The 24,763-nt window shown below is 35.1% G+C and overlaps 1 protein-coding gene across 16 annotated transcripts in view; it reads right to left on the bottom strand.

The window, feature by feature from the left end:
- The window catches only part of MCF2L (MCF.2 cell line derived transforming sequence like), a 404,366-nt gene that overhangs the window by 212,710 nt on the left and 166,893 nt on the right, over positions 1-24,763 (bottom strand). For 2 of the 16 annotated variants that reach the window (XM_074192067.1, XM_074192075.1), the window contains exon 1: positions 19,096-24,763. The exons of the other annotated variants lie outside the window; for them this stretch is intronic. In XM_074192067.1, coding sequence (XP_074048168.1) covers positions 19,096-19,192 — 97 coding nt within the window. In that variant the 5' untranslated portion in view covers positions 19,193-24,763. The remainder of the gene's footprint in view (positions 1-19,095) is intronic. 16 annotated transcript variants of the gene reach the window in all.

Genomic DNA, 24,763 nt, shown 5'->3' with positions numbered 1-24,763 from the left:
AACCACTGAAAGGTAGCCTATCACATTCTTTTTGTTTTTCCTAATCCCAGAAATCTATGTATGTTTTCTTTTTCAACTACTGCAGCCTAGTTGCATTCTCTGAAATTAAAATGTTTTATTTTCCTGTCTTTTATCTTTAAATCATTCACATACCTCAGATGAACACTCCCTTTGTGACAAAGAAAACAGAGATAATACAAATTTTGCCTGATCATATGTACAGCATCTTAACCTCTTCTTTTTTGCCTTGAGGGAGGAAATATGTTTCCTTACGTCTTGTTCAGCACTTTTACTCATTTTCCATTTCTTAGACTTCAGTTTCTTTGCAATGAACGGTCTTTTCATTTTTATTATTGTAAACACTTAATTCTGCTTATTTAGTTCACATATCTCTCTCTCCCATGTTTCTATGAGGAATTCAGAGAAACTTGGGATGATTATAGAGATCAAATACAAGAGAACCATATATAAAACAATTTTGAACAATAATCACCTCTGAGTTTAATTTAGATAATCTGTCTTCTTTTTTATTATTTTACCCAGAAAGATGCTGTATAATAGCTCAATTAATGTTTGTGAGATGGCTCAAAATGAAAGACCTTATGTTCAGCTGGTCCCTAGTTTCATGCAAATATTTGAATAACAACTTTCAAGGTGTTTTCAGTGATGTAATATGTGTTTTAATTGTTCCTGTCTTAGGAGGGGTAGTGTTTAAACCCTTATGATTTATCGCTCTACTTGCCTTTAGCAAACACTAGGTACTGGGTTAGAAATATAAAAGGTCATAAGGGAAGATGCTGAGGAAGGATAGGAGTTAATCTCCTGGAAATATGTCTAATGTCAACATCCATCTCTATATAGATCTAATTAGCATTCAATCATTTCTTAAGTGGCTACAAAAAGCAGCCAAAAGATTTTCTAATTGTGTTCATTGCTACTATAACCCTTGCCCAATCCTCCCTACTTCCTGGACAGTGGATATACCATGCTTCACTGATGCATAAATTATTTTTTTTAAAGACTGTGTTGTATGTGATTTTTTTTTTGGTAAGCAAAGGAATTTAGGTTAGCATTTAAGAAAAGTCAACCTTTAAAATCAATCATCAAGCATTTAATAAGTTGCTATTATGTCAGGCACCATACTAATGATGAGATGATACAAAATTAACCGTGTAACTATCCTTGCCCTGGAAAAACTTACATTCTAATAGAACACATGTGTATAAATGTGTACATGTAGGCACACAAGTTGAATTCAATAGGGAAAGAATTAGCTAGACTGATAAGGAAATGCCTGATATAGGAGATGGAATTTCATCTGAGCTTTGAAGGAAGCTATGGATTCTAGGAAGCAAATATGATGTGAGAGTTCATACCAGGCAAGAGGAACAACCATATACTGGAGAATGAATGTCATATGTGAGAAACAGCAACAAGGCCTGTTTCTCTTGGCCTTTCCTTCTATCCACCAAACCAAAACCACTGAACTAGGATGGTGGCCATCTGAGAAGAAAGGGACAGAGGTGAGATATGTTATTTAAACCAGCCAGGAGTGGTCTTAGGTAACGTAATTAAGTATTGAGTGAACAGCCAACCTTCTTTCTGAGATCCAGTTACCTTCTTAATTTGTAATATTAGTATAGTTCACATTGTAAGTTTTTAAAAAGAAAAAGGAAAGAGAAAAGTCACCAAAATAACAATCTATTGATCTATTTCATTGGAGCTATAGACTTCTTTCTATTGAGCTATTTCATCGAAGCTATAGATATACTGACTTACTTGCACTGAACTGAAAGAAGAGCAGAATACAAAAACAATGTGGTCGTAAAATCATTTATTTATCAACTGTACTGATGTAATGTAGGTTGAATCCAGTTTTGGACTAAATCCAACAAGTATAGAAACCCAGGAAGGGCAATAGGGATTTCTGTAAGCAATTCATACCTATGAGATAGTGGCTGAAATTATTGATGAGAGGCAAAGTGAAAACCCATGCTTCTCCCTTACTTATATACTTTTTCCACTCCTATCCCCACCCACCATTTCAAAAAAATAAATAATTTTCACTTGCCAAAAACCATCCCTCCATGGTCCCCATGCAAAGCCACAAAGAAGAAAGCTAGTAGACAGAGGTGGCAAAGAAAGCATAGCATCACATTTTCCCCACCACAAAGGTTAAAATAACCAGCAACTGGGTTTTGTGGTAGAAAAAATTAAAAACCAAGTGGATGTCCATGACAGTAGAAGAAAGTAAAAAAAGTGATATGAACAGATACAGGAAGATGTAAACAGAACCAAGAGAAAAATTCAGAATTAACTATCATAATATAAATAAAAGGCAACTAGATTTTCATAAATTGTGATGACTGATCTTGATCCAGAACAGATGATAAAATATGTATGTATGTATATACACACACACACACATATATATATATATATATATATATTGGCTGTTCCCTCTTCTCTGAAAATGACAGTGCAATTTTAGGCATCACTAAAATTCGAGGAAAAAGTCAACCAGTAACTGGCAAGCCATGGAACCAATGATCTGACTTGGCAACATGTGTAGTGTTTCAACTTTGTTTTTAGATTTTCTTTTTTTTTTTTGCAAGGCAAATGGGTTAAGTGGCTTGCCCAAGGTCACACAGCTAGGTCATTATTAAGTGTCTGAGGCTGGATTTGAACTCAGGTACTCCTGATTCCAGTATATGGTTGCTCCTTTTGCCTGGCACGTACTCTCTATCCGCTGCACCACCTAGCTGTCCTATGTTGCAGCTTTAATAAACATTTAATTTATTTATTAACATTTGCTTAATAAACATTTATAAAGCACAGGTGAATTACAAAAATGACATATTTCCTGATTTCATAAAGTTTACACAAACACAAATGATACATAAATTCACAAGAGAAGTGAATACTATGTATTACATGAAAGATGCTCTAATGGCACATTATATTGATGAAGAGTATTAAAGCTGGGCTTCCTTAGGGAGATGAAATCATCCCCCTTCTTTTGAATCAAGTTCAAATGTCAACAAGTGTTGATAGGGAGAGAGCTTTCTATCATCTCTTCATGAGAATCTGTGGATTTTCCTTGGAACTTGGATCAAAGAAGACATTTTACCTTGCTGTATTCCTGGGAAAATGAATGTGGTTCAAAAGTGGAAATATTAGTTTGGACTATAAGAAAGACCCACTGAACTTCCAATCAGATGATGAAGTAAAACTACCATTGATGAAAGTTGACTCTGATCACAGAATAGCTCAGAAGTATCTCCTATTATTACATGTTGCAGATTACTTTTGGGGAAGATGTAAGAATCCTCTCATTTCAAAGAATTTTGTCAAAAAAAAGCATGCAAATTGATATATTTTCTCTATTTATCCTCATTATTGAATCAAGAGTTCAGACATTTAAATATCACAGCAGTGTTTAATAGTACAATCAAAACAGGGAGCATTAACTACAGCAGACAGAAGAAATACCTCAGTATAGCACAATCTGAAGCATTGTAGGGTTTATCAGTTATTCCACACATAGCATGCCAGTTTATAAAAAGTCAAAACTGTCGGGGGGGGGAAGGGAATTTTAACTGGAAACTAAATCAACATTCTGACCATGAGGCTGGAATACAGTTGTAAACAGCATCAGTGCCTGAAGGAAATAGCGGCAGTATTATCTGAAAGATAGACCTAATATTGTGGGGTTTTTCCCCCCTGGCTATCCAACACACACCAGTCTTTGCAGTCACACTTGTCTTTAGTAACAAATAGTGCAAGCAATGTTGTATTCAGGAATAGAAGGTTTTGAAGAATAAAACTATATTTCTTTCAAATGAAGGAACAAGTCATATTTGTTAATCTGTATCTTATTTATCATTTGTTCTCTTGTTGACAGTTCATCATTACAAGCAGTTATTTAGCCCAAACTTAAAGGCGTTATGAATGTTAAAGGAATTATGAATGAGAGAGGGAAGTCCCACATTGCAGTCTAGAATGCCCTTTGCAAATGCGATAGAGTGAAAGCTATAATCATCACAAATGATCTTAACAAAATAAAAAAATCCATCATCAAAAAAAATCTTACATATTTCCTCACTTGGCAACTTTTACCCAGGAGGTATAATCCATATAACAAAATGTGTGTGTGTGTGTGTGTGGGGGGTATTTGTCTGTACAAATTGGTGTGTGACGAGTGCTTTAAGGAGGGGTAGGAGAAGAGATTGTTAAAAGATATCCAAGATCACCTATCTTCCAAATGGTCTTCCTTTTCCAATCTTTTTTATACTGCCAAAAAAACAACCGCCAAAACACTTCCTTAATATTTAAAGAATGTTTCTATTCTTTTTGGTTTTGTATCATAGCCATTTCCTAATTTGTTTTCACACTGTGGGCATCATTTTCCTACCCTCCTATCTTACTACAATTAATCTCCTTCATAACAATAATATTTTTTTCCTGAGTGATTAAGATGGTTTTTATTAAGATATCTTAACAAAATGGCACACCTCTCTCAGGGTGGGAGAGAAGGGCAGGGAAATCCCAACATACAAGCTCTTTTATGCACTTTGAAAGACTTTGTTCCTGCCCCTTCATGCCAACCATAGACTGGGGTCACAAATCTAATTGATACATTGGTTTCTATATGTTTCCCCACCCTGCTCATTATACTAATGAGCAAGAACAGATAAATCTCTTTGAGCATGTGCAAAGGTGAAGGTCAAGACTAGGTTACTCTTGATCAGTTAAGGACTAGAGTAACAATAACATTTAAGCAAACTAAAGATATCTGAGAAAAATAGTCAGCATTTTCTACCCATAATTAAAGAGCATTTTCATCATGATGTTCCCTTGCTCAAAAAAATCTTTAATGATTCTTTCTTAAACTCAGTATAAAGTTTATATATGCTCTAAGGTTCCCAACCCACCTTCCCAAACTTATGAGTTACTAATAATCTACATATCATTTCCCCTCAAGACAAACTTCACAACATTCCTTTTTCTCAATATACCACTCATTTGACCAGCAACATCCTTCTTCTTCTTAGACAAGTGGCAAAGTGGCATGGTGAAAAAAATGTCAGTCTTAGAGTCACAAAGATGTGATATACAAATCCATTATATACACACATGTATATATAATGATTCCAAAGCAAGTCAGTTGCCTCGGTTTCTTCATCTATAAAACAAGGATAATTATAGCACCTACTTCACAGGGATACCTCAATAATAAAATGAGATGCGTAGAAAGTTCATTATAAAGCTACAAGTGCTCTTCAAATTCCAGTTATTATTGATTATAACAATCTATTAAAATCCTGTAAGTCCTGCAACAAAACTCAAATTTGATTTGCTCAAAGCTTTTCTCTTTTACTTCAACTGACATTGATTTCTCCTCTGAATAAAACAGAGTAAAGCACATGACTTAATATTTTTAGCACTGAACATGTTATTTTATATAGTATTTTTAAGTACTCCACATGCCTGTCTTATCTTAGCAATAAGAATATAAGCACCCTAAAGGTACAGACTTTCATTTGTGTGTTCATAACTTCTACATCATAGGGATTAATAATATAGGTAGAATTTACTGATAGTACCAATTTGATTCAATTCAACAGATATTTCTTAAGGGCATTTATAGGCAAGGTACTATGCTAAGTGCTGGGGATAAAAAGATCAACAGTATATAGTCTTGCCTTCAGAAAGCTTACTACCTCGAATTGTTAAAAAAAAAAAAAAGACATTAAGACTAGGGGGTGAGAGGCGGCTAGGTGGTGCAGTGGATAGAGCATAGAGTCAGGAGTACCTGGGTTCAAATCTGGTCTCAGACACTTAATAATTACCTAGCTGTGTGGCCTTGGGCAAGTCACTTAACCCCACTGCCTTGCAAAAATCTAAAAAAAAAAAGACATTAAGACTAAGGGGGAAGTATCTTCTCCAGGAGAGTTTATACAGTAGATGCAAGTTCATACTTACTGAATTACCACCCTATCCTCCCAAAACAAAAAGAGAGCAAGAAAGAATAATAGCTCAAGATGACCACTTTGTGGAAGCCTGGAGAAAGATATCCTTTCAGACTAAAATATTTTAGGAACTTTCTCTCTTTGCCATAAACATATCTCATATCAACATATATTGTTTGCAGCTTCCAAAAGCACAACAACCACTAGAACAACATGCAAGTCTGTCCTTTTCCCCATTCTTTACAAACTAAACAGGAAGACCACCCTTACCTGATTGAAATAACAGACATATCATCCAAGAGATCTAATCTCACTAAACAATGAGCATTTTTGCTCTGTTCCTTTTTCCCCATGCACTTCCTGACACCAGGTCAGTGAGGGAACTTGGAAACTAAAGGGCTTAGCGGAATTTGATCTCAGATTTTCAACATTAACCACAGCTCCACGTGTAATTACTTTACTTTATTCCCAGGCAGGCTAAAATAGTAACCAAGGGTGGGGATTATTGTCATTATTTGGACAACAGAATGACCTTTCCTGAGAGAATTAGCCTTCCTCCTCCCTCCCAAGTCAACAATTTTTTTAAACTAACATAATAACCTGTGTGTACTTCACTGTTATTAAAATTATAGAGTATACAGATGGCAAATGTACAGCAAAAGCAGAGAACTGATACTCTGGTGGTTCTGTGTATACCCAAACCCCCATAACACCAATAACAATCCATACATGCCTACCCATTTTAAGTGATTCCCCTCATCCTCTCATGACAGCAGACTCACCCAGTATGGTGAACCATGCTATCATTAAGTTACATGGATAAGCCAGTTATCATTATGACACATGCATAACAATAGAGCCTATGGCCCATCCATTGGTTACCTCTTGCTCTCTCAGAAGGACTGGTCCATCATTTTTCTACTCTTATTCCTGGACTAGATAGAGAACAGTGGACTAATAAAAATGTACAGGTTTTTTTAGGGAGAAAGAACACTTGTGGGTTTGATCAATCACTGTGAAGTTCTCTAATTTAAAGGTCAATAGCCCTAAAGAATTTTGGGAACAAAAAGAATTTAGAGGCAGCTATCTACAGTGGATAGATTACTGGACCTGGATTCAGGAAGACCTGCATTAATATCCAACCTTAGATACTTGGCTGTAAGATTCTGGGCAAGACACTTAAGCTTGGATTGACTCAGTTTAATGAAATATAAAATGGGCATAATAAGTGCATCTACTTCACAAGCTATCAAATGAAATTATATCACTAAAGCCCTCAGCATGATTTGGCACATAGCAAGCACTTAATAAGTATTTCTTTCCTTCCTAAAATAGATGGTTAAAGGAATAGCTGACCCTTTCCAATTTCAAAATTTTGTTAGAGTGGTACAGATGTGTCAGGAATGAAAAAAATGTCATTATTGACATTCATTTTCCCTCAAGGAAAAGGAATCTTAATAAAAGACACCAATTTTTCCATTTTTTGAAGCTTAATGCTACTTCACACTTATCTGCAATCATCTGAAAGAGGATATGCTAATAATAACAAAGGATATCTCTCAAAAAAGTTGTTGTTGGAAGATGGAGTAGCCATGGTCGTGAATGGAGTCATTAAGCATCACTGTTTGAAGCTGTAATTAAGTTTCTTTGGACTTTATCAAACCTTGCAGAGGAATGATAAAATCTGTGATTTTAGGAGAGTTTAGGGAAATGATTGCAGTCAGTTTTCCCATAGAGTTTCTTAATTGTGATTGCATTGATCATGGTGCTAGTTCATCTGTCATCAGAATTGTTGGGAATGATGGCACAGGATGGATTGACTATTTTCAGGCTATTTTGAGGAGATCTGAGTTCTAGACTTTGAATATATTATATTAACTAGCTGTATGACCTAAAACAAGACATTTTACTCCTCTGAGTCACCTAAAAATGAGAGGCTTTGGATTAAATGGGTTTTTTTTAAATCCCCTTCCAAGGGCAGCTAGGTGGCTAGAATACCAGGTCAGGAGTCACAAGGACATGATTTCAAATCCAGACTCAGCACTTGACACTAACAAGCTGTATGACCCTGGGCAAGTCACTTAACCTCCATTGCCTCTATAAAACAAAAAATTCCCCTTCTAATTCTACAATTCTGTGCTAAGTGTTGTTTTTGGTTGAAGGGTATAGAAGATCAAGAGATGCACCACGGCTTGGTAGAAATAGCACAGGACTGAGAATCAGAAAGTTTGGGTTCTGGACTTGATTCTACTATAAATTAGGACAGTTAAATGGCACAGTGGATAGAGCACTGGAGAAAGGAAGACCAGAGTTCAAATCCAGATTCCAAGCCACAGTCACAAGCCACGTGACCCCTGAGTAAGTCACTTCATCTATTAAGTGAGCTGGAAAAGAAAATGGCAAACTTTGTCAAATTTTTGCCATGAACACCTCAAATGATGTTGCAAAGAGTTAGGTACAACTGAATGACAACAAAAAATATAAATAATCAACACGCTTTTTGATATACAATATATTTTTACTTTTTTCATCTGTCAAATGGGAACAATTCTGTGATACTATCGGGATGTTTTGAAAGAATATTTCTGGACTGCATTAGTAAAGTATTACTATTGCTATAAAATTTGAGATTTCCTCTCCTATTTTTTTCACTAGCTCTAAGTTGAAAAATTCTCTTCAAAAATGCAAATAAAATAAAAATGGGCATCATTGTTATTTTGTGAGATGTAGAAATAACTACTCCCCATAAAGTAAAGCCGACAGCCACAAGGAACTGACCAACTGAACTCCTTAATGGAGGAAATCAGGAAGGTAGAGCTAATCCTTTGGCATAAAAATCCATGAATGCCACTCAAGAGGATGTGTGGCAAATTGTTTTAGATTTTATTAAAATTGGGCTTTCTTAATTTAATTTGTGAAACTTCTGTCTCCTCCTAGATCATTTCTTCATCTGATGCTTCTTGAACTCTGTTGATCTTCTGGTCTGCAGAGTACTTGCCCTTTCTTTCTCCAGATCATTTTTTACAGATGAGGAACTAAGGCAAACAGGATTGTGACTTATCCCATGTTCTGCAGTCAGTGTCTGAGGTCACATTTGAAGTAATCTTAACTCTAGGCCCAGTACTCTTTCCACTGCACCATCTGGCTGCCCTGAAAGGGACTTTAGAAATCATTTACTCATCCTTGCTTCTTTTACACATGCAAAAACTAAGAACCAGAAAATTTAAGTTACTTGTCAAGAGACAGGTAGCAAAGAAGGTATTACATATTACTGTTCTTCATCATTGTCTTATTAAACTCAAACTCCAAACTCCAAAATGAAAGAAGATCCTAATTTAAGTCCATTTTATCAATCCAGCCTTATCTCCTACTTTTCTGATTTAAAATATTCTAGCGTCCATTCTGATTGGATTGCTCTTTGATCTACTCTCATCCTGTTCTTTTCATCTCTATGTCTTTTGCTCACATTGGCTCCTATGCCTAAATGCATTTCATGTTTATCAGAAGTTAACTTCATGTACAAACAAGCTCAGATTCCACTTCCTCTTTATAGCTAATTGACACCCCTCCTCTCATCATCAGGTCAAATTTCTCCATTTAGTTTCTTATGGTACTTTGCCTAGATTTCCTCTTATCTCATTTTTCCCTATCTCAATTATTTGTTCACTTGTCTTTCTCCCCATTAGACTGTAAGCTCCATGAGAGTAGGGCTAATGTAGGACTTGGCATAAGATCAGAATCATAAGGAATCATGATGCTGTATTTATTTGGACACTTGGCAGCTGGTACAATGCCAAAATTTATGGCCCAAGTCATAATAGAAGATACACTACAGACTTTAGTTCAATTCCTTCATCTTACATGAGTCACAAGACAGGGAATTTTAAAACAGTCCCTTATTTTCCCAATAGATCAGGCTGTATCACAGAGAAGGAAATTTAAATGGTTCTTTTCTTCAGATCAGTTCCATGAAGTAATTTAAAACTGTATTATAGGAGGACTGAGAGGTGACCTTAGAGTCAGGAAGACAAGGGTTCAAGGATAGCCTCTGGCACATACTGGCTGTGGGAAGCCTGGAGAAGTCAGTCTTTCATTGTCCCCATGCAACTAGAGATTTACTAATTTTCATTGGAAGAGGAAGTTTCTTACCAGGATCTCCCTACTCAGATGAAATTATAGATTCTATTCAGATAGATACAAACATATATACACATATAAATACATACATATATGCATATACATATATATCAATTTTCTTCATTACCAATTCATAATAGAAATGACAAAAATTGTAGTACTAAGGATTTAAGATGAAACTCTAGAGGGGCAGCTAAGTGGCACAGTGGATAGAGTACACATGGACCCTGAAGTAAGGAGAACCTGAATTCAAATCTGACCTCAGATACTTGATACTTCTTAGCTAGACTTTGGGCAAGTCACTTAACCCTTTTACCTCCCTCAAAAAAAAAAAGCACCACCAAAAAGATGAAACTTGAGAGTTGCTATCCAAAATCTCCAATGATGATAGAAGCAATCACTTTGCCACTGACTGACTTTACTAGCTCCAAGGACTTCTGGGCTCTATTTTTGTCATGGTGGACTCCAGAACTCTTTCAAACTCTGCATAACAGTTTGTTACAATATCTGGGATAGTATTTATTGATTATAATAACTACTTTATTAGAATCCATAAGGATAATATTATTCTAAGCTATTCACAATCTGGGGAATCAGAGGAGTACATTATAGCTAGACAGCCCAGCACTGATTTCAGTAACTTAATATCAGAGAAAAGATGTCCAAGCCTTGAGTCCAATCAATTCTTAGTCAAGATCCATTTACTACATTTTTGTTTATGGTTTTCATTTTCTCTTTGTGATTTTCCCTTAGTTTACCTAATCTATTTTTCTTTCAAGATCAAGTTCAACCCTGACTCTTCTGAAAACCAGACTCTTTATACTTACTGCTGTCAAAAACTCAGAGCAGTAAATCTCTGTTCTGTGCATAGAAAGACCTTATCGCTTTATTCACAATAATCTATGCTAAAGTATGTGCAAGAAAGTATGTATTCAAGTATGTAGAGTATACAGATGATAGCCCTTAAAAATAATTATTTCTTTAGTTCTAATGATGATCTGTGCCATCTCTGTCAAAGAAGATAAAGACTAAATATGCTCTGTGATCATAAAGTAAAGAATCCTCCGATCTTTAAATAAATAAAAGCTTTATTCCTGTCCTTGAAAGCATTCACCTAGGAGACCATTATTCCAATCTCCAAGTTTTCCAAAACTTTTTGCAACTTTTTCTGAAATTGTCTACAGAGACTATCCATAGTTCACTACTTTGCAGTCATACCTTTTGTTTAGCCAGAAACAAAACTATCCACCTGCATGATATTATCAACCAAGTTTTTTTTCAGAATAACCACTGATTAATTTCCAAAACTTAATCCATTCTCAATGGATGCCATCATTGAAGATGTTCGAAAGTATGTGACAAAGATTCAAATTTATTCCAAAAGAAGCACTCCAAAAATTTCCTGAGCAATGAGAACTGCATTGGAATAAATATCCAGCTTTATAAGATGACTTCATGGTCCTTGTAAAGGATAATGTCCATACAAATACAGAAATTCTGGTAGGTTTGTCAAATAGGTTTGTCACATTTACATTTTTTTGAGATCACCTGTAATTTTAATATAGAGAACTCCCAATGAGAAAACTCTACAAATTCAGGGAAGCATCTACTCTCTTATCAAGAAATGGGAAGTTGTGACTTATCCAAGATAATAAATATTTATCTGAACTTCCTGACATCAAAGCTGATTTTTCACACACTCTGTCATAGATATAAGTATACAGTTAGATAGTACATACATATTTAAATATGGACTATACACATACATATTTAAATACAGAATATACACATTCACAGATATTGATGTAACTTCTAGCCTCAAATGCTTTTTTAAAACAAACTGTAACTGAAAGCCAAGGGGAAAACTACAACTTATTAGTACTCTCCATGAACAGAAGTTGTAAACAAAAATTGGACTGTGATCTCAGCTTTCCTAAACCAAGAAGTGTCAAATCAGCATGTGGCTACCAAAAGACTAAAAACCTACCTGTTCTGGGAAACCCTATACTTGGAAAAAAGTCCCCAGACAGTACTGAATCACCATCCTTGTATAATTGCATAGGATATTACTTCCAGATACTATCTTTCACACATCTTGCCTACTGAAATTTGAAACATTAAAAGCCATTTTTGCATGTGTAAATATCAGTTTCCAATTAATTCTAATTAACATTATATTTTAAGTATTTACATATTAATTTCAGTCTTTTTCTATCCATAAGGAGAAACAGGGATTTTTGAAGTGTTCATCACTGGAGAAAATTTTAAACATATTAAAATCAAGTGGGTCTCCCCCCCAACCAAATCTTTTTTCTTGATCATTTTCAGACAAAACATTTCACAAAGGTCAAGTCCAGATAGTCTGGCAATAGATAATGTAATATTAGCTACTAATTATAAGAAGCATAAAACAAATTTTTTAATAAATTCACTTTTTGATTTGTTTTGGGGGGTTTGGGGAGGCAATCAGGGTAAAGTTATTTCCCCAGTATCATACAGCTAATGTCTGTGATCAGATTTCAACTTAAGTCCTCCTGATTTCAGGGCAAATACTCTAGCCACCATGAAACTGTCCCTATAGATTCTTTTAATTTAAACCCAGGTGAACTAGATTTATTCTTGGGGTTCAATCAGAACATTGTTTTTCTTGAGAGGATGGAGAAAAACCTGTTCCCCATCTTCCATATAAATAGGTCAGAATGACAATTTCCCTCCTCCCTTTAGGGAACTGGCAGCAACCCAAGCACCCACCTTGCTGTCTAGGGATGTGATATTCTGACACCTGCTCTGGGCAGGAGCCAACAGTCCTTCTAACCCACCTTCCTTTTCTCTTAGTTTTATCTTTCCGTTTAGCCTATCCTTCCCTGATTTTCTTTCTTTTGTCTCTGTTAGGTAAGATAGTGAGCTTTTTCAGAAAAGATCTTGTATATATTTAAATGCTTTCCAGAAGGTCTGATATCCAGGAAAGTAATCAAATGTTTTCCAAGAAGAGTTCTTTTAGTTCAGAACAATTCACACTTTTATGGTGGTTTCTGTCTGATGACGGATGCTAAAAACTCACTGAATCTTGGTATATATTAACTGAATTCCCCTCTTTCAGTCTCTGAAATTAATACATTCCAACTAGCATCTATGAAGGACCTACTATGTATGAAACTCTGCTCAAGGAAATAGGTTTGTCAGTCCCAAATACAGCTTGTGTCACCACAAGGGAAAGAAAACTGGTCCCTTTTGGCACCTTGGATTGTTTCATTTCTTCCACTTAAATAGTGATGACTCAATCTGTAGTTTATTCCTTTGACAATTCTGTTAGACTACAAGCCATGGAATAAGCACCACTTTTGCACAACAAAGAGAAAAGAAAGGACTCACAGAAAAAAAAAATTGAATTTTTAAGCACATTTTCAATGAAACCATAAATCAATTGTCTTCATTATTCAGTCTAGTGCCTCCTTTCTCATCTGAGCCTAGTGACCTATCATTTTACATCTTTGCAAGTCACATTGTTCAGTGTGAGAATTGGTGCTGGTTTTAGTTAATATAATACCATTTCTATTTGACCTTGAAAGAATGGTGACTGAGAAAAATGAGGTTCTAAAATGCATGTCTTTTCCACTTGAAACTGAAAGACTTAGAAACTATATGCAACCATGGATATTTGAAATTTTACTTCATTAAGTTTTATATGTAAGTTCTAGTTTTATATGTAAGTTCTAAGGGACCTTAAAAGCCTAAGAGTGGTCATACTGAACTTGTCCTGTGTCTTCTAAACTTCTTAGAGGAAATGGTGAGGCATGATTTGAATCTAACAAGGCTGTATAATCTAGTTTCTGGGGCACCTAGGTGGTGAAGTAGATAAGGCAATGAACCTGGAAATAAGACTTTACTTCCTCTGCTTAAATCTAGCCTTAGATACTTACTAGCTGTGTGACCATGGACAAGTTTTACCTCAGTTTTCTCATATGTAAAATGAGCTTGATAGGATTATGGCAAACCATTCCAGTATAGTTGTCAAGAAAATCCCAAATGGGATCATGAGAGTCAGACAAAACTGAAATAGTTGAGCAAAAAGTCTAGTTTCAGGGCAGCTAGGTGGCACAGTGAATAGAGCACCACCCTGGAGTCAGGACGACCTGAGTTCAACTACAGTCTCAGACAGATAATAGTTACCTAGTTGTGTGACCTTGGGCAAGTCACTTAATCCCACTGCCTTGCATATACTAAAAAAAAAAAACAAACCTCTAGTTTCTACTGCTTTTCCTCAGAAGGAAAAACACTTTCCTACAGTTTCTGAGAGTGCTAAGTTTTGAGAGTGAAAGGGTTCCTGTTTAAATCCTGGCTCTGCTGCTGAACGACCTTGGGCAAGTCATCTCTGTGGACCTTGGTTTCTGCATCTGTAAAAAGAGGAAATTTGGCTAGGTGGCTCCTGAATCTCTTTGGGTCTAAATTTATAATTTCATGAAATCTGATGGGTGGTCATCTAACCAGAAAAGTTCCCACTGTAACAAGGTGATGGTGGCAAAATACAAACAAGCAACTACACTCACTTCCTCATGGGGACAAGAGGGGAAAAATCAAGCACAGTACAAATTGTTCACAGGAAACTGGTCCTGAACACCACAGACTTTAGAATGTTTGCATTTAATTCTTAGCCCTTGAAGTGACTTCTCTTTTGGGTTCTTTACATACACCAGATAAACTGGAGAGGATGGACATTTTTGAAGGGGGGGGATTTCAAAATTTCAAAATGAACTCCCAAGTACTGATCATTTAGCCTTTGCTAATGAAAAAGGCAGTTAACCAAACAGATAATGAATAGAAACATCAAGTTCTCCAATTGGAAATAGCCTTTCCCATATAGCAAACACTGTATATGATTATATGCATATATGATATGTATAAACAATTATTCATTATTTTTACTCATAAAATAATCTACTCATAGAGAAACTTTCAGTAAATAAACAGTTGTTTGCTGAGTCTCCACCCTGTATAGGGCACTGCTATAGTAATTAAATATATTTCCTCCTACAATATAACGACAGTCTTTTTTTTTTTCCTCATCTCCTATTGTCATTTTTCTGGCATTTTCTTCTTGCTTTGGTTCTGTGTCTTGAGCAATCTTTTTGTTGTCAAGTTAGTCTGGAGTGACAGACATTTATGCAAATGACTGGTGACTCTGACCGAATGGGAAAAGACATGAACATTGATGATAGGATTCAGAATTGAAGAATTTAGCATAAAGGCTTCTCCCAGAAGAATGAATGCTGGGCTAGAATGCTGAACACTATAAGAGAAAATATAATCATTATAAACATTTTTCATTTACTTTATTTTGTTTAAAGCACTCTCCCCCATGCTATCTTAATTCAATCAATAAATATTCATTAAGAGCCTACTATGTGACACACACACACACACACACACACACACACACACACACACACAACAGTGATGATCCCTGATAATATAAAAAGAGACAAAAGACAGTTGTTGGCCTCAAGGAACTCACAAGCCAATGGGGGAGACAACAAGTAAATAAATATATACAAACAAATTATATACAGGATAAACAGAAAATAATTAAAAGTCACTTAGTATTGAGTTGGGAAAAGTTTTCCTTAGAAAACGAGATTTTATTGTTGTTCAGGCTTGTTCAACTCTTCAGGATAGGACTTGAGATTTTCCAGCAAAGATACTGGAGTTGTTTTTTTTTTTTTTTTGTCATTTTTTTTCTTCAGTTCATTTTACAGATGAGGAAACCAAGGCAACCAGGGTTAAGCAGGGTACTCAGGGTCACACAGCTAGAAAGTATCTGAGGTCATATTTGAACTCAGGAAGATGAGCTTTCCTAACTACCTGCCTTTATTCTATCCATTGTTGAGAATTTGGTTGTTACTTAAAGAAACCAGGGAAGCTAATAGACTGGAATGAGCAGGGAGAACATTTCCAAGAATCAGGGATGATGAGAAAAAATATCAGTAGTGTCCTCATAACAACCTTGTGAATCAAAGAGGGCATATGTTCTAATTTTCCTGATATCCATTTTACAAGTAAGCAAACTGAAGCTCAGAAAATTGCCCTTATGTGTCACCCCATCCCTTCCTCATCCCCATACAATCAGAACCAAGTTTAGGGTCCATGTCTTTTAATTCCCCTCTGTCACTTTCCTTATTTCTCTTTTGAACAACTCCATGGATGAACAGGAAAACTTCATTTAAAAAATAAATTATTTTGTTGCTCTGTTATCCTAAAAGGGATGATTACTAAGCTTTTCTTACCCACTTAAGGAAGTTGAAGGCATTTTTAAAATATCTTCACAACAAATCCAGAAATGATAGCACCCCTCAAATTTAAATAATATTTTTTTTTAGTTTTTGCAAGGCAATGGGGTTAAGTGGCTTACCCAAGGCCACACAGCTAGGTAATTATTAAGTGTCTGAGGCTGGATTTGAACTCAGGTACTCCTGACTCCAGGGCCGGTGCTCTATCCACTGCGCCACCTAGCCGCCCCCAATAATATTTTCAATAACATCATCAATTGCTTCCTGATCCTTCATTCTTTTCCTTGAACCATCAGGAAAACAAGACTACAATTATCACTCACTACAAAGCAGCATTTATTTTCTTTTCCCTATTCTTCTCTGATACAATTTTAATTCTTTACCATGCAACAATTTTTAACTTAGGGGAAGAAAAAGATAACGACCTTTGACCACTTTTTCAATAGCAACTCCTCGTCTGATCCTTTTATCCCAGGAAACAAAACAATAATCTTTTTTGGGAAATTGGGAGGTAGGGAGAAAATAAAAGAAAGGAAAAATAAATTCCAAATAACAGAATGCACATTGTTTATTATATATTTTCCATGTTGAGCAAAGTTAAGGTGATTAGAATGAGAGAAACCACAACTACTACATTCGATCACTGCAGTTCATTATTTTTTCAACCACTCTGTTCTCATTCAGAGAATTCTTTCACCATTATCATTATTGAAATCATATCCTGAGCATCACAGAAACAACAAATACTCTTAATAAACTTTGCAAGACAAAGAATAAGATTGAACCTTACCCTCTTCTACTTATTCACAGACCACTTCCAAGTTTTTCGTATCATCAGCTGTAAATATTGTGGGTTTTTTGCAGGCTTACTGCCAATCTTTGAAGATTAATTGAACAAAAATTGAAAAGAAAAAAAATCGGAGACTGAGCCTAGGATCCATCAAAACCTCATTATAGGGGAGATGATTGCAAATCTATTCATTCATATTGAGTTGACCATATTTTAAATATTTTGTCACCAAGAAACTACCAAAGCAGAAATTCCTATAGATGAATACAATTTTTAGATGGTTATTTGAAGAGAATTGGTTTCGTGTTTGTGTGTGTGTGTGTGTGTGTGTGTGTGTGTGTGTGAAATTTCCTTTTGGGGAGAGAAGGGAATGAATAAATGCTAGCCTCAAACATATTTTCCATTCAGAAACATCATGCCATCTTCAGTTCAGTTAACACCCTTCCCCTCAAAAAAAAAAAGATTTCCATCTTATTAATTCGTTTTTTTGTTTTTGTTTTTGTTTTTGTTTTTGTTTTTGTTTTTTGTAAGGCAATGGGATTAAGTGTCTGTGGGAAAAATTAGTGCCTGAAAATCTACATTAAAGCTAGGCAATAGTTTATTTACCTGTGTAAATAGTAGACCAGTGAATGTAATGGTAAAACATGTGACTGATGCCAAGCTTTCTCCAGCTCTGAATAAAACTGATAACCCTTTTAAAAAATGTACTACAGGGGGTGGCTAAGTGGCACAGTGGATAGAGTACCGGCCCTGGAGTCAGGAGTACCTGAGTTCAAATCTGACCTCAGACACTTAATAATTACCCAGCTGTGTGGCCTTGGGCAAGCCACTTAACCCCATTTGCCTTACAAAAACCTAAGGGGGAAAAAATGTACTACAGTGCTTAACTCTTCATGGCTGCATCACAGATTCTTTCTTTGGTATATAGTAATGAATATTCAATCTATGCCTCTTTGCAGACTCATAGGTTGTTAAAACTTGAAAAGATGGGGCGGCTAGGTGGCGCAGTGGATAAAGCACCGATCCTACAGTCAAGAGTACCTGGGTTCAAATCTGGTCTCAGACACTTAATAATTCCTGAGCTGTGTGAATTTGGGTAAGTCACTTAACCCCACTGCCTTGAAAAAACAACATGGTAACTCAGTGGTTAGACACAGGGAGTTCATGCGTGCTAGCAAATTAAAAATACATTTTTTATGAAATTCTTAAGCAAGCTATGTAGTCTACAGGTCAGATAGGATTCATTAAACCCAGTTCATTGAGAGGTCAAGTCATTATATTTTGTCTTCATTGGTATCCCAGCCTTTAAGTTGTAGCATATAGCAGGCACTTATAAACGCTAGTAGAACGACTGACAGTTGACCTGTGGGTCATCTAGGATTTGAGTTCTAAAGGAAATCCTCTTGAAAAGCAAAAACATCCCTTTTTCTGGAAGGAATAACCATCAGACCATAATTTAAAATTTTTAAACTTTAATTTTAAAATAATTCAATTAATCTAAAATTTTTAATTTTAAAATAAATCTGGACATTAATATATTATTTTACTTGCTGAAATAGATGACTATCTTCTGATGACTGAGAACACAAGTGAAATCCATAGGCATTATGTACTTTCAGGTACTAATGACATGAGATAATGCCATCTTGGGAATTTAGGATGACTAATATCGAATTATGAACTAGTCAAAATTCCAGAGGACAAATTACCAGTGACTTCCAAAATAATCTTCACCCAATGAAAGCAATATCTCAAATGTTTATTATCCTATCTGCATACATCTAGTCTCTTAATTAGAAAGTGATACCACACTTACATCTGGAAGCTAAGTGATATAAAAGCTCATTCCAATATGAGAAGTACTGTACAGGTTTGAGAAATCTCATATAAACAACTGTACAAAAAGACTTACCTTCAGCACCAGAAAGCAACCATGAACACCATTCAGAATAAAAATAGTAACTTTTCATCTCTGCAACAGAAATTTTTATATGATTCCTTTCTTCCATGACTCAAGATCACAAAAAGGAAAACAATTTCCCCAGAAACACAATGACCTATCATGGGTTACCTATTAGTTTTTTTATGGCTGAACTTTGCTCTCTAAATTTGCATGTGGGACCAGCTGACTTTTTTCATTCTCTTTTCCTCCAATAATGAAAATGATACACTATAAGGTACTTAATCTTTCTTTCAAAGAATAACATCTTTTATACTCCACCCTGAATATTTACACATGATATTCCAAATATACTTAACCTAGACCATTGTGAAAAGTTTGACTCAAACCTTAATTCAGTCTAATTTTTGTCCAGATCTAGGTTTTTATTGGTGTGTTCAAGTTTGACACACCTCAGGAATCATATTAGGTGTGGCTTCAGGCCCCACCTCTTTTAAAAACTCAATGGATAGATTAGAGAAACTTTCACTTTTCATATTACCTTCAAGAAATAGCCATTTTTATTTCAAAGTGAAGTAAAATAAAGAGAAGACAAGCACTGGAGCCTTGAGTACCTCTTGGTTAAGCTACTTGGTTGCCTTCTACTTTTAAAACAAAGAACAAAAGTCAGACAGAAGAAGGTAATAGACATTGCCTAGAAGGAGGGTGAGTGAATTTCTTTGATTAAAGAAATTTTGATTAAACCATACCTGACAAGATTCCAGAGTACACCATCACCAAAGCACAATTAAATTTTACTTCTAGGCCTTAACTTCCAACTCTGAGTTCTTCTACCTGATTTACTGCTTTCTGAAGAAAACCACTAAATGTTCTTTTTGCTACGTGACCTAGATTCCACAGGAACTCAAACTTACTAGAACCAAACAGGCAAGACTTGGAAGGATTTTTGCTTCATCTCTTGTGTTCAAGGGTCAAGAAAATGAGGACTGACTAGTGATCTAAAACATGTAGAAATAATTGAATGTAAGCTATGAAAATTTGTTGACCAGACTTCATACACTGTCTCCCAAATGAGGCTATCCATTTGGCTATAAGGAACTAGGGAGACCACAGTGGATGGAGTGGTTGGCCTAGAGTCAGGAAGCCCTGAGTTCAAATCCTAATCTCAGGCACAGCTGTGTGATCCTGGGGATTCAAATTACAAACTGCCTCTTCCCTCAAGGAATTTCCATGCTAATAGGCATAGAATAAACAATACAAAATAGGTAAAGAGCAAATAGAAAGTGGGGCAGCTAGGTCACTCAACCCCCTTTGCCTTAACTTTGAAAAAAATTAAACAAAAAAAGAAAGAAATTTACTGTGTGACAAAAAGCAAGTCACAATTTCTCTCAGTCTTAAATTTCTCATCTATAAAATGGAGATATTAATATCACCTACTTCACAGGGTTCTGGTGAGAAATAAAAAAAGATAAAATATATTTTAAAATCTTGTAAATAAAAATGTTAAATAATAATCTCTATCATCATCATTCAAGTCTTTCAATAAATTCTACATAGAAGAGTGGGGGTTAGCTCCAGTCATTCTGATCTATATCTTGCCATTGGATTCAAATAGCTCCAGATGGGCTTCATAGTGGGACTGAGAGGGATAGTTAGAGGACATTGAAAGCTGCAAGAAGTTTCTCCAGTGCCCTCCAGATGGAGTATTTCCTCCTATTCATTTATGGACCTAGTTCTATGTTTATCTGTATCCCTGTCCAAGCTATCTAAACCAGTATATAAATACATAAATTATATACCCAATTTATGTATATCTGCATATAAACATATCCTATCTATGTAAATTGATTGCACATATATATATATGCATGTGCACATACACATGCAACTTTTCACTAAAAATCGTAGTCTGCAAAATGTGTCTTTTAAAAAAATACTACTCATTCAATTCAATTAAAGTATTCAGGCTGTATAATAATTTTTGTACATGTGTATGTATGGACATGCACATGTGTGATGATTATACATATGTGACTTTTTTACTATGGTCTCCAATGAAAACAACTTGCTATTAATATGCCATCAGAACCTCTCATTTCACATGTACTGTCTTCCCAATTTCATCTATATGTTCTTCCTCTTCTATAAGTTTTATAAATTAGCTTATACTCTAAAACCAATGCTGTCATTGACTGTCGTGTACTTCCACTTAGAAATCTGATTGAATTAAACAAGAATTTATTAAATATTCAAATACTATGGGAAGCCCTGGAGGATATAAAGGCAAAAAATGAAGAAGCCTCTGTAATCTAAGAACTTAAATTTTACTGGCAAGATTAAATGTCTCTAATGGCTGAGGTGGTTTCTGGGTTCTTTTAATTTCCCCATTTTTGGAGACTAATATTGGTTAAACTTCTCTAAAAAATTGAAACAATTCATATTTTCACTTTTGTTTTAAATGCTGCTATAATTTTATATACTATCTTTTTATCTATTCCTCCTCTGATGCTTCCTTTTTGTGTGACCTTAAGCAAGTCACTAAACCCCTTGGACCTCAATTTTCTCATTTGCATATGAATTCTGATAAGACAAAATTTATATTTTTATTTTCATTAATCTATTGTTCTAATCTGACATTTCCTTTCATTATGAATATGGATGAAAAATTGTTATTCTGAGAAGGTGGCCATAGGCTTTACAAGACAACCAGGAGAGTCCATTACTCAGTGAGGTTAAGATACCCTGCTAGAAGCAGCCTGTCTAATTGCACACATGAACTGATTTGGAAAGGAATGTTGCATTAATATTTTATCTTAAGATAGTCATATTTTCATGATGTTATTGAGAGCTGCCTACATTACTCAACTTCTAATTCTCTTTTCATAAGAAGTAATCATGATTTACCCATCTGACATTTCAAAGTAATTTCAAACATTCATTTCTTAATCTCAAATCATGTTCTAATAAGGTTTGCAATGCTCTCCTCCAGTGTTCACTTTGGTAATGAAATCAGTTCATATCAATAGAAGTGGTGATTTCATTTTGAAGATTTTGTTAAGTTTGTTTTGGTTTTGGAAGCAATTGGAGTTAAGTGACTTGCCTTAGATCACACAACTAAAAAGTGTCTGAGGTGAATTTGAACTCAGATTCTCCTAATTCCAGGGCTGGTACTGTATACACCATGCCACCTTTCTGCCCCAAGTAGGTTCTCAAAACCTATTTGCTCTAGTAAAACATTCTGTAACATTCAGTAATTATCCTAGTGTCCAACTCTAGGGCATTCTCAATCTTCCCACAGAGAAGAAAATGACCTTGATTACATCTGTCTTGGTTCTAAAAAAAGGGAAAGACCAGAAAAATCATTTGAAAAGAAAGGGGACTAGAATTCCTAAAAACTTTTGGAGATCAGGCTGAGGGCATTTAGAGACCATAGTTATTTCTTGGTCAAATGAAATAGCTAGCAATGATAAGCTAAACTAATAATTCACATCTATGGAGAAATCTTTGCAGAGCATCAAAAAGACACTCATCTGCCAACAAAGACCACAGAAACATTCCACAAAGAAATATACACATGCTGGTTTCCAAAGGGTAATATTGCTATAAGATGAGATAATAAATGCAGAAGTTCTCTGGAAAGCATGTAGGGTTATACATCATAAGCTATAATGTAAAGAAGTACCATTTTTATTTATCCATATCTGGGTTTACATCTTAAAATTGCAATTTCAAGGACCCCAACCAATTAACCACTCAGATTTATTTCCTAGTGGCCTTAATATTTACTCCTGGGGTTGAATATTGTGATAACTACAGATATCCCCTAAGTAGTCCTTGCATTTCATGTCCCTACACAATTAATTTTCAATTAATAATTAAAAGCAATGAAACTGAAATTCTAACTCTTGTGTTCAAGATCTAAATTCTTGACATAAATTGCAACAATTCTTTCATTTATATTTATAATTAGGAATGAAAGTGACCAATATATTTGTGTACATTATACAAATGTGTTAGAATAATTTTTCTATGTATCTCCAAGTTCTACTTTATATGCAACTGCAAATGTCTTTACACACACACACACACACACACACACACACACACACAGTAACCAGAGTAAAAAAAAATTAACATTCTAAGTATTTGTAAAATTATGCTCAGATGGAAGTGGAAGAAGTCCCCATATAGATCCTAAAATATTTAGGCTAGATTGGTCTAAAGTAGCATCTTGATGAAAGCTATTGGCAAATCCATCCCTAACACCAAAGTCATTCTGTTCAAATATACTGAGGTGTCACTGGTAAGAAATTCCAGCATCCCCAGATCATCTCTCACTTATCACTTGTCAACATGTTACTTCCTTTCAAGAAACAAATTTTAACCAGCTGGTTTAGGTTACTATAGTACTATAGAAAAAGGTTTGGTTTTTTTGGCTTCTGTTGAAAAGAAGCAAAAATTCACAACATCTAGTAAATGCAGCAAAAGCAAAAACAAATCTAAACCCAGGAATTAAGTTAAGTTCATGCTATCAATTCATCTAGTTGTAAGGAGGGTATATAACCTTTTCTAGACATGAACATGTCTTTGAACTTTGTGGCTATGATTTAGTCTTTATCCATGACAGGGGAATAATAGGTGCTATATCTAATGAAGGGGAATGCTCTAGGAATGATACTGGTAAGCTTTGATTCAGGTCACATTCCTGAAGGATGAAAAGTCTGGGTTCTCCTTTAGGGATAGCTAGCTGGTTTATACTGCCTCTAAAGAGTACAACAGGCATGGCAGTTAAAAATCCTCCCTTTGTGACCTAACTTTTCCCTGGATCTAATTTGCTTATCTATATCATTTATTGACTCCTGTAAGAAACAAATAAAAATAGTACCCAGAGAAATAATAACAAGGATTGGGCAAAATATTATCTTTTCTGAATATAATATTTCCATTAGATTCTTTGTTTAGAGCAATCCTATAAAGAAATTTATATTCTATGAGTAGACTTGTTAAATTTTCAAAGGACCATCTCTTCTAAGTTTTCTGATTGTAAACTGATTTATACAATGAAGACTGAAAAGAAAATTTACATATATACTTTGTTTTACTTTGCTTCCTACATTTCTCACATGAATAAAATATAAATAATTCTTAAATTATATCAACATTAACCAAAATTACACTGTGTCTTAATGTATGTACATGGTATGTTGTTATTAGTACCTCACAGAAGAGAAACAGACTCTATTGACCAGATTGGTACACTGACATTTGAAGGAAAACAGATATTTATGCAATAAAAATAACATCTCTTTAATCATATCAAAATAAAACAAAGAGCATTCCCTTCCCTGTGTCTCTGTCTCTCTGTGTATCTACTAGAGAAACTAATCATAGCGACAAACAAAAATTTATCGTTGAAAGCATCAGAAATACTAATATTTCCTTAGCACCATCAAAAGAAACATGTATAGCCTAAAGTCAGGTTTGGAATAATCCAGAAATCTTAAAGTGTTATTAAATCATAAAGAGAATCAGAAAAAAAAGAATCATTTCTTCTTTCCCCCCCCTCAATTTAGCACATGCATACATTTATTACTAATTAGTTGTTAAAGTATCTCTGATCCTGAGTGTACGATAACTAGCAATCTGCCCCCCACTCCCCACATACACAGACCAAGTCTCA

The sequence above is a fragment of the Macrotis lagotis genome, chromosome 6 (genome assembly GCF_037893015.1).
Source record: "Macrotis lagotis isolate mMagLag1 chromosome 6, bilby.v1.9.chrom.fasta, whole genome shotgun sequence".
Lineage (NCBI taxonomy): Eukaryota > Metazoa > Chordata > Mammalia > Peramelemorphia > Peramelidae > Macrotis > Macrotis lagotis.
The sequence above is the reverse complement of the archived record's forward strand: the minus strand, read 5'-3'. Positions and strand labels throughout refer to the sequence as shown.